This window comes from Triturus cristatus, chromosome 2_1 (genome assembly GCF_964204655.1).
Source record: "Triturus cristatus chromosome 2_1, aTriCri1.1, whole genome shotgun sequence".
In the NCBI taxonomy this organism is placed as follows: Eukaryota; Metazoa; Chordata; class Amphibia; order Caudata; family Salamandridae; genus Triturus; species Triturus cristatus.
Genome location: NC_140581.1, coordinates 288,462,237 through 288,476,489, shown reverse-complemented (window position 1 = coordinate 288,476,489; position 14,253 = coordinate 288,462,237). Strand labels below are relative to the sequence as shown.

At 43.1% G+C, this 14,253-nt stretch overlaps 1 protein-coding gene across 4 annotated transcripts in view; it reads right to left on the bottom strand.

Moving 5' to 3' along the window:
- Positions 1-14,253, bottom strand: part of OSMR (oncostatin M receptor) — a 357,084-nt gene that overhangs the window by 108,705 nt on the left and 234,126 nt on the right. For all 4 annotated transcript variants that reach the window (XM_085631123.1, XM_085631125.1, XM_085631126.1 and 1 more), the window contains 2 exons: positions 11,815-12,043; positions 6,279-6,464 (listed from right to left, as the gene is read on the bottom strand). In XM_085631123.1, the coding sequence (XP_085487249.1) occupies positions 6,279-6,464; positions 11,815-12,043 (415 nt within the window). The remainder of the gene's footprint in view (positions 1-6,278; positions 6,465-11,814; positions 12,044-14,253) is intronic.

Genomic DNA, 14,253 nt, shown 5'->3' with positions numbered 1-14,253 from the left:
GGCAATATCCTTCGGCACACACACACACATACACATACCTGCTCCTCACAAGTCCATCAGAGGACTTTGCCAGCCACTCGATAATATAATCTGTCATGGAACAATGCTCTAGTGTAGTACAAACTCGCTGACTGCTATCCAACCAGAAACCTCTAAACTATATAGCACACAGCCAAATACATGTCAACAGACTGCTTTGACTCTGGTAAATGAGCATTCCTGGACAGTAAAGGTCAGACAGATTATGAAGCGATATGTGACTACTCAAGGGGTCGTAAAAAGAACTCAGTAATGTGTTTCTTTCGGGTAATATCCCATGAAACTACAATAAAATATAATACAATGTATATCAAAGAATTTCTCATACATACAATAATTTTAAAAACATTTCATCAGCAGTCAAAGGAATGATGCATTACTAGGCATCATGGAGAAAGTATGTAACACTCTTGACCGGAACAACTACCATTTCATCCTACTAGGCCTGTCACTGGTGGTTGACATGGACAGCCATTCCTGTTAGTTTATTGGATGCAGAATGGGCTTATCTGGCAGTGTTCTCAATTGGTTCATTCCTTTTCCACAAAACCGCCAACATCTGTAATAAGTTATTACAGCTGTTCAGCTATGTCATTTCAATATACTAATCGACTAGAGATGTCAGAAATGCCTGTAATAATGAAATTAGAGACAGACTTTTATAAAGAGATTGTGGTCTTCAATGTATTATTATAATTGGGATAAAGTACCCACAACTGTACAATGTAAGGATATTGCAAGCCAACAAGATTGAATTCCTTTGAAAGGTCATGGAAGGAGGGGACTTGCAATATCCTTGTAATGTACGGTAGGGGGTACTTTATTCCTTATAATGCATGGTCACACCATCATCTGTACCGCAAACTACTTAATTTCTTGGTATGTTGCACTATCGTATGAAACAGATAAGATGTTTGTAAACACGAATAATAAAAGTAGAATCTGTAGCGTAAAATTAACTACTCCAAAGCAACATTTAGATATTGTTGCAAAACATATTAGAATTAGTTTAATACAAGTCAAATTTAAAAAATGCTATTGCTTAGAATGTGTAAACACAGTTAAAAATGCAGCTACATGTCCTGACTTGCCCACTGGCTGGTGGCTCTGCCAGCAGGCATTGTGATGTCTGAACTTAATTGTAATAAGTTATTACAGTTAAGCGGCTACGTCATTTCTTTATTACAGGCAATAAATGAGTCACCGTCACCTGTGATAAGGTAATTAAAGATGGGATTTTATATAGGGATTACAGGATCCCATGTATTATATAAAATAGTATAACAAGTCTCTGTAACCATGTATGAGCAATTGACATTTCTCTTGAGAAGTTACGCTTGTCCTCTACCATTATAATGAAATGCTAACCAAGTAAAATTTGTTTCCTTTCTCTTGGACAACCTTTGGTCAATGACGTGCCAAAATAGGTCTAAACTTAATTTACTCTTTGTGGCTTAGGTCAGAGCTCTCAAGTTTTCAAATTCTTAGCAGTGAGCAAAAACTTGCATAATTAGTGTTGTTAGAATTTGTGGGCCGCATTTACAACAAGACTACACCACCGGATCGTCACTTTTTATGACGCTCCGGTGGCGCAGGCCTCTCAATCATATCTATGAGGTGACGCAAAGCAACCCTGAGTTGCCTTAGTCTACATCCAGGAGGCATTCCATAGGTGTTGCTGTGGGTTTCCCATGCAATACCCATAGGTTTTGACACATTCCCAGATTTACAAGGATCTGTAAACCTGGGAATGCGTCAAAACTGTGGGGAGGCGTAACAAGTAGAAATCACTTTATTTCTCCTAATTATTTCCTCTTTCTATATGTGCTGCATCCTTCAGCACACATAGAAAGAGGAAAAAGCCTCCATTGATTGTTTTTGTGCAGGAAGGTTTTCTTTCCTTCACAAAAACAATTGTGCCAACAATGCAGGCACCCTTGCACTACAGTGCAAGGGTGCCTGCGTTGGTGCTAGGCACCAATTTGTGCGCAGACAGAGGGGACAGGAATGAGCCGTATTATATTAATATGTTACATTCCTGCCCTTTCCACTATGAAGGTGCAAGGGGGCCAGCATTGTCGCTAGGCACCAATTTGTGCGCAGGCAGAGAGCACAGGAACAGGTCTTGTTTTATTATAGCGCATTCCTGCCGTTTCTTTTGATGCAGGGCAGCACCACAAGGAGACTTGTGGCACTGCTCTAAACCAAAAAGTTATAAATGAGGCCCTGGGTCTCTAGTTGGCAGAGGTTTGCACCCTGTCCAAGTAGGGACTACAATCTTAGTCAGGGTAAACTAGATACATACCAACAGATAACCTGTGCTTACCCTCTGGTAGCTTGGCACAGAGCAGTCAGAGCTTAACTAAAGAGGCAATCTGTAAAGTACTTGTGCAACACACACACCAACACACACAGTAACAGAATGAATAAATCATAAAAAGACTCCACACAGGTTTAGAAATAATAGAACATATATATCTGAGTAAAATTAGACCAAAACGACAAAAGTCCAATCCATAGAGGTCGAGATATAGATTGCTAAAGATTAAATGCAAAACCAGTGCTTAGAAGTCACGAGTGGTCAAAAAGTTATTTGATGTCGCGAGAGACCAGTGCAAAACCAAAGTTCAAACCGACTGCGATGGAGAGCAAGCCGGCTACAGGACCCATGGAGGGCCCGCTGAGAAAGTACCTCAGATGGAGCAAAGCGTCCATGCTGAGGGCGTGATGCTTCAATCTTTTCGAAGCATTTGGGTCGTTGCGTCATCGCCAAGCTTTGTTGAGATGAAGGTAATGCGTCATCATCGAGCCACGCAGAGTGTTGTCATTGGGCCGCATAGGCTGTGGAGCCGCTGTCGTCGAACAACCTCTGCGTCAGCGTTGAAGGGCGATGTCTCGGTTTTGATCGGCGCAAAGGTGCATCGGTTTTATAGCAAAACTGCTGCAGAACCCACTTCTGAGGCCCAGAACTGGAGAGTGAACCTCAGGCAAGTGTAGGACTCAAAGATGGCAGAATCCAGCAGCACCAACAGAATTTTAGGAAGTCTTTTGTGTCACTGAGACTTTAGAAAACAGGAGGCAAACCAGCAAGCCCTTGGGATCACTTGGAGGGGAGGCAGATCCCAGCTCTCATTCAGCATAATCAGGGAGCAGCAGGCACCAGGGCAACAAGCAGAAAAGCAGTCCTTCAAGAAAAAAAGGGCAGTTGAGTCATTTAAGCAGCACAGTGATCCTTCTGACAGAGGTGCAATTCAAGATCCAGAAGTGTCTGATTTAAGAGGGTCAGAGACCCAGACCTTAAACCCAAAAATGCGTTTGATGTAGGGGGTGACTTCAAAGCAGCTCTTTCAAGTGAACAAGGATCACTTTCAACCCGGTCCTGTCTGCCAGGCTCTCTATGGAGGGTAATCAGTCCTGTGTGTGTGGACAGGACACTACCTATTGAAGTGTAAGCGTCAGCCCCTCCCATTCCTCCCTGCCTAGGAAGACCCATCAGAATGCAGATGAGTGCTCACAACTCAGATGAGCCTCACCTTCCTGTGTTTGTGGCTGTCCAGAGGTAATGCGCAAAGTGTAGCTGTCACCCAGCCCAGACATGTATTGGAAACAGGCTGCAAAGCACACAAAGTTATAAGCACAGAGAATTGTCCACTTCATAAAAGTTGCATTTCTAAAACAGTAATGTGAAATCCAACTTCACCAGTAATGAGGATTTATCATTACCATTCTAAACATATGAAACATGAAAAAGCTACTCTTCTCTGTCAGGAATTACAGCTTCAACATGTATAAAGGAATTCCCAATGCTAATCTATGAAAGGAGTAGGCCTCACAGTGTTGAAAAACAAAATAGGCTGTTTGTCACTACCAGGATAAGCAAAATATAAAAGTACACATCCTACCTTTTACTTACATAGCACCATGCCCTCTGGGCTACCTAGGGCCTACCATAGGGGTGACATATTTAATAAAAGGAGTGTTTTAGACCTGGCAAGTAGTTTTAAATGCTAAGTCGAAGTGGCAGTAAACTGCACATGCAGTGGCAGGCCCGAGACACGTTTGAAAGGCTACTTCTGTGGGTGACACAATCAGTGCTGCAGCCCACTTGCAGTATTTGAGTACAGGCCCTGGGTATATAGTATACCACTTTACAAGGGACTTACAGGTCAATCAAATATGCCAAACAGGTGTAAATGAATTATACCATGTTTAGAGGAGAGAAAACATGCATTTTAGTATTGTTCAGCAGGGGTAAAGTGTTCAGAGTCCTAAAGCAAACAAAAAGGTCAGAAAAATAGGAAGAGAAAGGCAAAAAACAATTTGGGTGACCCTTCAGAGAGGGACATTTTCCAACAGGTGCCCTCTTACAAAAAAATGTCTAGTGACTTTTGTCCCACTGAGATATTTTTGATTGTTGCAGAAAGTGTTAACTAAGGTCTCGCACAAAGCAAGGCTGAGTTTGTGGAGACCTTGTACCTAATGACTTCGACCCAGTGGACGGTCAAAGGTTGGAAAAAGTTACTATTAGAACATGGAAAGCTATACTGGGAGGAACTTCTGCCTCTGAGCTTACCACAATTTTTCATTTACTAGCCACGCTTAGTCTTCTTGTCATACTTGTTGCTTTTACAATCAGATATTCAACGTTCTCAAAGTAGTCCTGAATCATGTATCTGATCACATTGGAACACTGTTCGGATGTAGCCTATAGGTTTGGAACCCTTGGCTTTTTCTTATTTCAAAGCTGTCCGCCTTGTTAGAAATCGGCTTCCATTCCAATCGCATGTTGACTGTGCTTTTGCCTTTGACCCTGTACAGTGCTTCACTTCCTTCCGACTGGGGTAATGCTGTATAAATACCACATACATACACACATTCATAAATGCATAAATCCAATATGTTTCAAAGGTGCAAGGGTAGGAAAGTAGGAATCCCTCTACATGGCCCATCTAGCCACTTCAATCTGACTGTGTGCGTTTGTGGGTTGACTGACTGAAGTGCCTCGATTTCTGTCAGCTCGTTGAATTATATTTTGACATTTTTGACTATTTTTCCCTTTCTTTTTTATTGATTTCCAATGCAAAACCTTTTGTATTAAGTGATTGAAATTCCAATTCACCAGTTACAAATGATTCATTCTGCATCATGTTGGCAAGAAAACAATATTGTTTTCTCAAAATCTAAACAACTTCTCTGTCAAAAATTTCGGATTATTTCTGTTCCATCTAGGGCCTGTAGTTGGCGACTTACTGCCTCTGTAGTGACTGAATGTCTTTTCCTTTTTTAGCAAGTGCAACTGTTCTTATTTTTTCATTTCACAAACAATTCCTATATAGAAAACCCATTTGGTGGTGTGGGAATCAACAGAAATTGCTGTTAGCATGAGCTGAAGCCATTTTGGTGGTGGCATCCATTTTGTTAGCCACGTGATTCTTCCGTCTTCACTGTTGCTTGCCTTTCTATTCTGCTTGAGTCATCCACTGTAGTTAACTCCTTCAGTACTGAGCCAGAGCACTGTGTAAGCTCAGAAAGGCCTGTAGCTGCTAGAATGCACCTGTTCAAGAAAGTAACTGTCAGGTTATTTCAACTGATGTAAGCAGTTCTGTCTCCCCTCCCACTTTGCTGACTAAGTAATATTTGTCTGACCATGTTAGTCAATAGCTATTCCTGTGTCTGCTTGTACTGTCTGTTTGAGTCTCCATGCTTACTGTGCAACAAACTGGGTATAAAAGGCCCATGGTTTCTGTATTATATGTACTACCTCCTACAGCGACTGAGGGTGTTGTATTCATGTAGTCCCACTCATGAGTGATTAATACATTTGTTATTTTGAATTCCAGTTTCAGTGCCAATCGCTTCTTTGTTGGTTTAAGGACCAGTGGACAGATAAGGGTGAATCCCTGCACTGGAGAGCCCCTAAAAAAGCTCATTTCCACAGTGGAACTTGATTTCAAAGAAATAATTTTGACTAATTTGGTTGAATTTTTTCTAGCTGATACTGGTTCCAGAGGACTTGAAAGAGCACAGACAGGTAGGGAGTAAACTAGAATAACCCGCATTCCTTTAAAAGTACTTAGTAGTTACTGTTATAAAGTTTAAAAGGAACTGAAAGTAATTCATTTTCATTATGAAATCAAAACATACACCAAAGGAACGAGAATCAGTTAGTTCAAGCAACATGATTAACTGAGCCTGTTTGAAACTGGCATCATGCTCTGACGAGAGGATGTGATTTTTACCTGACTGTATCACCGCACTCAAGGTGCCCGGAGAATATTTCTTCCACTGGAAATCACAGTTGGGAGTCCTCGGATAGTTGCACCAGTCCACAACATAGCCCTCAGTGGCCTTGGGGTTAGGCTTCCAGGAAATGGGAATTCCGTTGCCTGCGCCTGTAACTCTTTCTTCCTTAATATCTTCTTTAGCTGCACAAAAACGAAAGGAAGCAAATGATTTGGCAGATTAGGAAGGACGTGCAGTCGTAATGGTAAGAGTGATTAGGACAGAAGTGAGAGTGTCCCCCGTGTGGTCACGGGCAACGGAAGAGTGTATTTTGAGTGGCTGCACCCGTAGCTTTAATGAAAAAAATAAATTTAAAAAAACACTTTTTTTTTAACGAGATTTTCACCTCATTTCCTTTACTTTCAGGTAATTTTCGTCACACGTAGAAAGCAAGAATGTCTTTTGAGTGTTCTCACCAGTACATTTAATTTTTCCCTTTTAATTTCTTTTCAGGAGAATTATATTCACAAAGGAAAAGTACAACAAATTGTAATTAGGCATAACACTTTAGGCCATATTTACAAATATTTTGCCCTGTGTGTATTACAAAAGTGATGCAAACGAGTACAAAATGTTTTTTTTTATGATTTAAAGCTTATTTTGCGCTGGAAAGTTGCCTGAAAGCACTGCCTTGCATTACTTGGCATTAAGGAGGCATTACATGGGTAGTACATGGGCATTCCCATGCAACCACCCATACTTTTTGATCCAAAACCATATCTATTAAAATTTTGAGATAAATTTTGTATCAAAAATTAACGCCACTGGAAAGCAGGTTTTAAAAAGAGAAATATTTTCATTTCTCCTTTCTTTTCCGAGTTTGCATGTGTGCTACATTGCCCAGCACACATACAAAGTATGAAAAGTTTTTTAAGTTGTTTAGGCATAGTAGCTTGTACTGGAAGGGAACCTTACCAGTACAAAACCTGTGCCTGACTTACGCACACACCCTTGCACCATGGTCAAAGGTGCGTGCATGGCGCTCGGAAGCATAATTCTTGCCGGCACTAGGGAGAGTGGAGGGGAGAGCCATACCGCTCTAGATATGGCGCTCTCCTTCTCCCTTCCTGCCACGCGGCGCAGCATTTCTGGCTGCTGCATTGCATTGAATTAGAATGTAGAAAATCTGGTCCTATTTTGTTTTGAGCTCCTTAATCCAGATGAGGCAAAATCAATAACTCCCATATCTATTTAGTTAAGATGGAAACTCGCATAGATATGGGCAGGCTGTTATGACTGCCCGAACCCTGAGCACTACCCTTCCAAAGTAGGATGTTATTTAACACTGCATGAAGTTCAAACTTTAAAACGAAGAAGGGCGCTCAATATTTCCTCAGGTCACCCATGTGAGAAGAACTTTGCCTAACCCTAACCATCTAAGCATCCTATCAAAACCAACCAGCCCGTCTGAAGGTTTCCATGCAGAGAAACAACGGTCACAGACCCTAAACACTGAAAAAGCAAACTTTATGCAAATTGCTCACGCCAGCAAAGCTAGCGGTGAATAAACCAAAAATAACTAGAGAACTAGCTGTAACAGGAAACAGTGCTTTAAAAATCCGACAATGTAGCCAGACAATAATCATGACCTATGGATTGGACATGAAATTGTTGAATGATTTATGTAAATTGTTCTTTCAGATATACGTCTGTTTTCAGTGCTTAATTTGTGAAAATGGAAGTGACAGGCACAGCCCACAGCTCCTGCCACTGATGACGGAGGCCATTGCCAACATTAAGGACAATTCTAGGTTACCCCATCTGTTAGGATCTCCTGGAAGTGCAAGTTGTATCATTTTGTTTTAGTACATTGTCTTGTTAACCACCCTAGCGACATGCTCTGCTAAAAATTAGGCCGAGAGCCCACCATGCTCTGTGCTCACATAAAAAAGTGGTGGTGTTTACAAATAAGTGGCATTGCCAAGCACCGGTAAACACCGGAACGAATTAAGCACTGTCTGTTTTTAAACGGATATAGCAGGTCCATGGTTCGGCACAGTGGCATGGCCACTTTCTTGCATATTTTCACTTCTTTTCAAGACATTTGCAGAATGAACCGCTGACCCCTGGCACATGTACAAGGTAATCTCAACTGGTATCATTCAAAATAGACAATTAAAGTGCATGTACGAGACATTACAGTTGAGATAAGGAAGACTCTCAGACAGAAAATTTAGAAAAAAGCAACTTGTATTAGATCAAGTTAATACAAAAGGACATAAAGCAACATAAATAAACAGAATAATGGAACAGTTGTAACAGCACTGTACGCAAAATCAATATAGCATAGGGACAACCCGAAATTGTACTTGGTGCTTAAAGGTGTACGTGACACGAAGACGGCGACGCAAGTGACAAAGTGAGACTTTGGATTCCTGGTGACTGAGACGCCTTTCTCCTGACCCCCTATTCATTAGATTGTCGAGTCCTTCGCGCATTGCCCGCAAGTGTTAATATGAGCTCCAAATTATTGCCATAAGACTTTCGCAATCACTGCGCTTCGCCTACCCCCTGGATTTCGAGCAATTCTCTCGTTTGCCTCCAGACTTTCACCGTGTTATCCAATTAAGTGGTGTCTTCCATCACTCAGAATTGTTGACAAATACTTTACAGCACCGTTTGAATACTGCAACCCAGTCCTGATGATGATCCCAATTTAACCGGATCGAAACGCCGTCGACCTCTCAGCTCAATTGATGGCCTTATGGTTCTTTGAATAAATACATAATCATTTTTATTGTTTAAAAATTGAGTTCAGAAACTTTGTGTTTATTGTTCAACTACTCACTTTCACTTCACTTTGCGCCGTCCCCTGCTGATCTCACTTTGTCACTTGCGTCGCCGTTTTCGTGTCACGTCCACCTTTAAGCACCAAGTACAATATCGGGTTGTCCCTATGCTATATTGATTTTGCATACAGTGCTGTTACAACTGTTCAATTATTCTGTTTATTTATGTTGCTTCATGTCCTTTTGTATTAACTTGATCTAATACAAGTTGCTTTTTTCTAAATTTTCTGTCTGAGAGTCTTCCTTATCTCAACTGTAATGTCTCGTACATGCACTTTAATTGTCTATTTTGAATGATACCAGTTGAGATTACTTGTTGTTCTTTACATAACTACCCCAGTCTCAACGAGGTTTATGGGTTTATGCTTCTGTTGTCTATTATAATAATAAAAAAAAACATGTACAAGGAGACATTTCCAATGACAGATTTCTTTTACAAATGTTGTAGGTACTAAAGCAGCAAAGTTGCAATGAACCCTAATGCAAGAATGGAAAATACTCCAGTCACCACTGGTTGGGTAGTAAAAGACCACTAATAGTGCGACCAATTGACAGCTGTGACTGAAGCAGCTGGTGTAGTCGGTAGTGGTGAACGAAGTTTTCAAGTACCGCCCTCCACAACTATAAAACTGGTGGTTTGAAAAAAAAATTCAGTCATAAAACATACTGTTCCCATACGAGCTAGACTGAGAATTAAAAGCACCCCTGGAAAAAAATTTCATATCAGCTTCATTCCCTCTCTTTCCATCAATTTTCTGTCTCTCTCCTTTCTCCCTATCTCTCTGATCTCCACTCTCTCTCTCTTTCTTTCCTCTCTATTTCATTCATATCTGTCTCTCTCTCTCTTCCTCCTCCCCCTACTGTGCCAGCTGCAATAAAGTTAGAGGTGCACCACCAGCAGGCCTGAGACTTCAAAAACGCCCTACAAAAAGCTGCCGCCCACTGGGGAAATGCCTCAGTCCGGCCCTAGATGCCATATATGCCGAGAGGATGCCGCTATACAGCCGCTTCCCTTTCTATTCATCAGACGGCTGTCTAGGCTCTTGTGAGTGAGACAAAACTTCAGTGCAGTCTATTACACATGTAGTGATGTTCTGTAGAATATGCACCCTCCCTAGGAAAAGCTTCCTGCTTCCTATCCTGGGAGAGGCTCAGTTCTAGCGAGTAAGGCCGGCAATGCTATTTCTCGCTATGTTGGGAGATATTCCTATCTGTGTAAATATGGGTTACTTTGTAAGTACTATTGTTAAGATCCGAGGTCCTGGCCTTAACCCCCTGTATTTTCACTTGTCTTTGTAACATTTGTAGGTTCTGGATTTACCCCTCACACGTTTATGTGACAACTGGATTAATTGCATTGATTGTACCTGGGTTCTTATTTACGTCTCAAGTTGCACGCACAATGTATTTTATATTATATGTGCACAGTTTAGTATGTTTTACGTGCTTTTATTAAGGGTGGGCGTAGTTCGCGAAGTAGCACTTCGCGAAGCTACGCAAAGTGAAGTTCGCACTACGCGAGCTACGCGTAGCACTTCGCGAACTGCGTAGTAACATGTTCGCACTGTGCAAGATGTTGTTTTCAATGATTGCACAGTGCGGACAAGCAACCGGCACTGTGCAATCATTGAAAATGGCATCTTGCACAGTGCGAGCTGTAGTTTTCTGCTGCTCGAGTAGATTTTTACTCGAGCGGCAGCTTTCTCAACGCGAACTGGTAGTTTCTCATCGCGAGCGGTCGCGAACATACGCGACCCCTCGCAATGAGAAACCTCGCGTTGGGAATCTCGCGGGGAGGTTTATTTTCCATGCTCGCGATCGCCAACTTGATGTTGCTGATCGCGAACAAGGAAAAAGTCTCGCCGGGATGTCATTTTGCTTGCTCGCGGTCGCCAACTTGACGTTGAGGACCGCGAGCAAGCAAAAAATGACCGCAGCACTACGCAAAACTACGCTACGCGTGTTCGCACTGTGCAACGTGCAGTTCGCGTAGTGCGAAGTAGCGCGAACTTCGCAAACTACGCGAGCGTAGCGTAGTGCTTCGCCCAGGCCTAGCTTTTATCCGTTTATATCTTATATGGTAATTTATTTAACTGAATACAGAATGTATATATCTATCTATTCAGCAGTGCTGTACGCCACGCTCCGTTCCCTTCAAGCCAGAAGCACCATCCCAGAATTTCAATGACGGGACTTCTGGCATCATGGATAAATAGACTCAGCACGGCCGAGTGGAGGCTCTGGTGTCTCCCAGCCCCCACTTCCACTCAGTTCCCCGCCGCTTCATGCCCCATCCATGCTGGGTGGAACTTGCAGCTAGAGGGAGCGTCGGGCGAGGGCGCAGCCGCAACCAGCCAGTCTCAGGTGATGCTGGGAACTGAGTATTATACCCATGAATGAATAACATTTATCAATCACACAGTTATCCTCAGAAGGGTGTCCTGGCATTAGGAAAACATAACGTGTATAGCACACACCAGTGTCAGACAGCAGAGCACGCTTTTCTCGTTTGGAGAGGAAACCATAGCACGGAAGCAGCAGCATCGAGTTGTGTTCCAGTGATGTCTGTTATGTACTGCACTTAGGAAAGGCAGTGCTGTACATGTGCTGGTAGGGAACTAAGGGAGGTGGATTAGGTGGGTCGCCAAATGTGGTCATGCCCGGGGCGCTATGTCAGCAAAGACCGGTCTTGCCATCCACTCACCCTGCCGGCGCTGCCTGACTCCCGGGATCCTGAGCTCCGAGCCTGGGGAGCTGCTCACGGCGTTAACCGCGGCTATTCGTATCCGGTAAGGGCGGGAGTCGAGAAATATCTGGGTGCGGTTCAGGGAGGGAGGGATCAGTTTCTTCTCAGGTTGAACGTTTGCATCCAGTGCTTCCCATGTGATGTTGTAGAACATTATTTTTCCATTAGCTTCCAAATCTGTCAAAGGCTGAGAAAAAGATAAAGAAGGGATATCAAAAGATTGCAGCATACAGACATGAGCATGGGCACCACTTCCACACACTGCCAGGGCACACCCTGCTGCTACTGTTTAAAGAGAAGCTAAACAGGCACGTGTGGAATAGGTGCCAACATTTTACAAGGCTGCATGTTTTTAATCGACCACCGACTGGCCACGGAACAAGCATCTTCACTCTGTGTGAGGCTGTAGATAATTGTGGAATCAGTAGCTACACAAGACACATTTACATTCCAAGAGAAGGTGCGAGGAAACTGGACTGTTAGCTGGAAAGGGGAGCTCAGGGCGTGCAGTTTTTCATATACAAGAATATGTGTATTAACCAGTACTCAAGCATTACTCTGAATCGAAGGCCCAGATCAGCACCCAAAGCTGCTGTGCTGCGTTGCGCGAGAGGGAGGGATCAGGAATGCACCATAGATACACAGATATGGCCCTATCCTGCTCTCCCCAGCACTGACGCAGAATACGAGCGCCGCGCACACATCTTTGCACCGTAGTGGGAATGCGTCTGCGTGACTCTTGCGTACTGGAAGGGTGCCCTTCCAATACCCGATGCAATCTCTGGACAAACGTTAAAACTTTTCCTAGTTAGCATGTGTCCTGTACATTGCACTACACATTCAAAGTGGGAAACGTTAGGACAAATAAAAGCCTTTCTCCTTTTTACCACCTGTTTTTGCGTGGCGTTATTTTTTGGTGCAAAACCCAGTCTGCTATTGTTAGGGTATGGGTTTTGCACAGTTCTTTAAATGGGGGGAAAAAAGTGCAGGTACTCATTTACATGTGGCGAGTGGGCGGGAATTGGGGGCGGGGCTTAGGGGGAGACATGCTTCTTGACTTGTATACTACTTGAAGCACATACCATAACAAATGAGAAATGGCTTTCAATAAACAAAGAACGTTTGTTTACTCATTACACAACGAAAGCCAAACGTGGTGATATTTTCACATTTCCTTGTTTTGTAATATTTGCAACATCACTCCTGTTAATTGCTGTTGCTTGGCACAATACCATATATTCTCCAGCGACACAGAAAGAAACAAGCAGACGTGCATACACAAGCATTCCACACATTTCCTCCTTGCAAGAGTGTCTATTCTCTCCCCCTTTCTCTTGTATTTCTCTCACACAAAAATAATCACAGGCAAGCAGACAAACAATAGCAGACACTTAACAAAAGAATCAGGTGGGTTTAAGCCATGTGAACCTGGTTACCTCCCACAGCTTTCTGAACAGCTTTGTCACCAGGCTGCCTGATTTCTGTGTTTGCAACACAGCATGATGGTGAACACCCGGACGGTATGCAAATTAGCCCAAGCTGAATAGTTCAGCGGGGGCTCGGCTCAGGCCTACAGAAGTGCCTTGGCTGTCAGAGACAGGCCGCCAGCACCAGCGCTTCATGAGTACGGGTACTCTCCTCGGCAGTAGAGAAGTGCTGGTACTCAGAGTGATAAAACTAAGAAGTGCCGGTACTCAGTACCGGTGAGTACCGGCCCATTTAAGGCACTGGTTTTGCATCAAAAAACAATGGCTGGTAGTATGGGAACACCCATGAACCACCCATGGAACGCCCCCTTGATGCAGAGTAACGCAAAGCAGCAATTTGTGTTACTTTCAGGAAACTTTGCAGTGAAAAATAAAAAAAAGAATTTCGCAGGTCTGTGTCCCAGAGCAAAATGTTTGTTAATCTGGGCCTAAACCTTCTTTGTTAACCCCTTCCATGCTGCGCAGATTCCGCCGCTGTGCTGACGGAATCTTGCGCGGGCGTGGTCATGACGGAACGGTTCCGTCATGAGCACAGCTCAACCGTGGCTCATGACGGAACCGTTCCGTCATGAGCACCGAAGGGGTTAAAGTTCTAACTAGATGAGCCATATTGGTCCGTAAACTGCCCCCTTTTTCACCATACACGTGTTTGCATAATCAACATAGAATGCAATCTCTTTCTCTCGCTCATCATCTATCTCAATATAGAATTCTTTTTTTGACTACACACGGTCGTGTTTAAACAGCCCCTCCTCCACCTCCTTTAATATTAACAAGCCACAGCATAATCAGGGAGGGAGGGAGGGAGTGATTGTAGAATTGAGACGAAGCAGGCTTAGACTCATAGTAATGACATTTACGGTAAGTAATAATTTCCTCTCCATCCACCTCCCTTGTCCCAGTCATTACT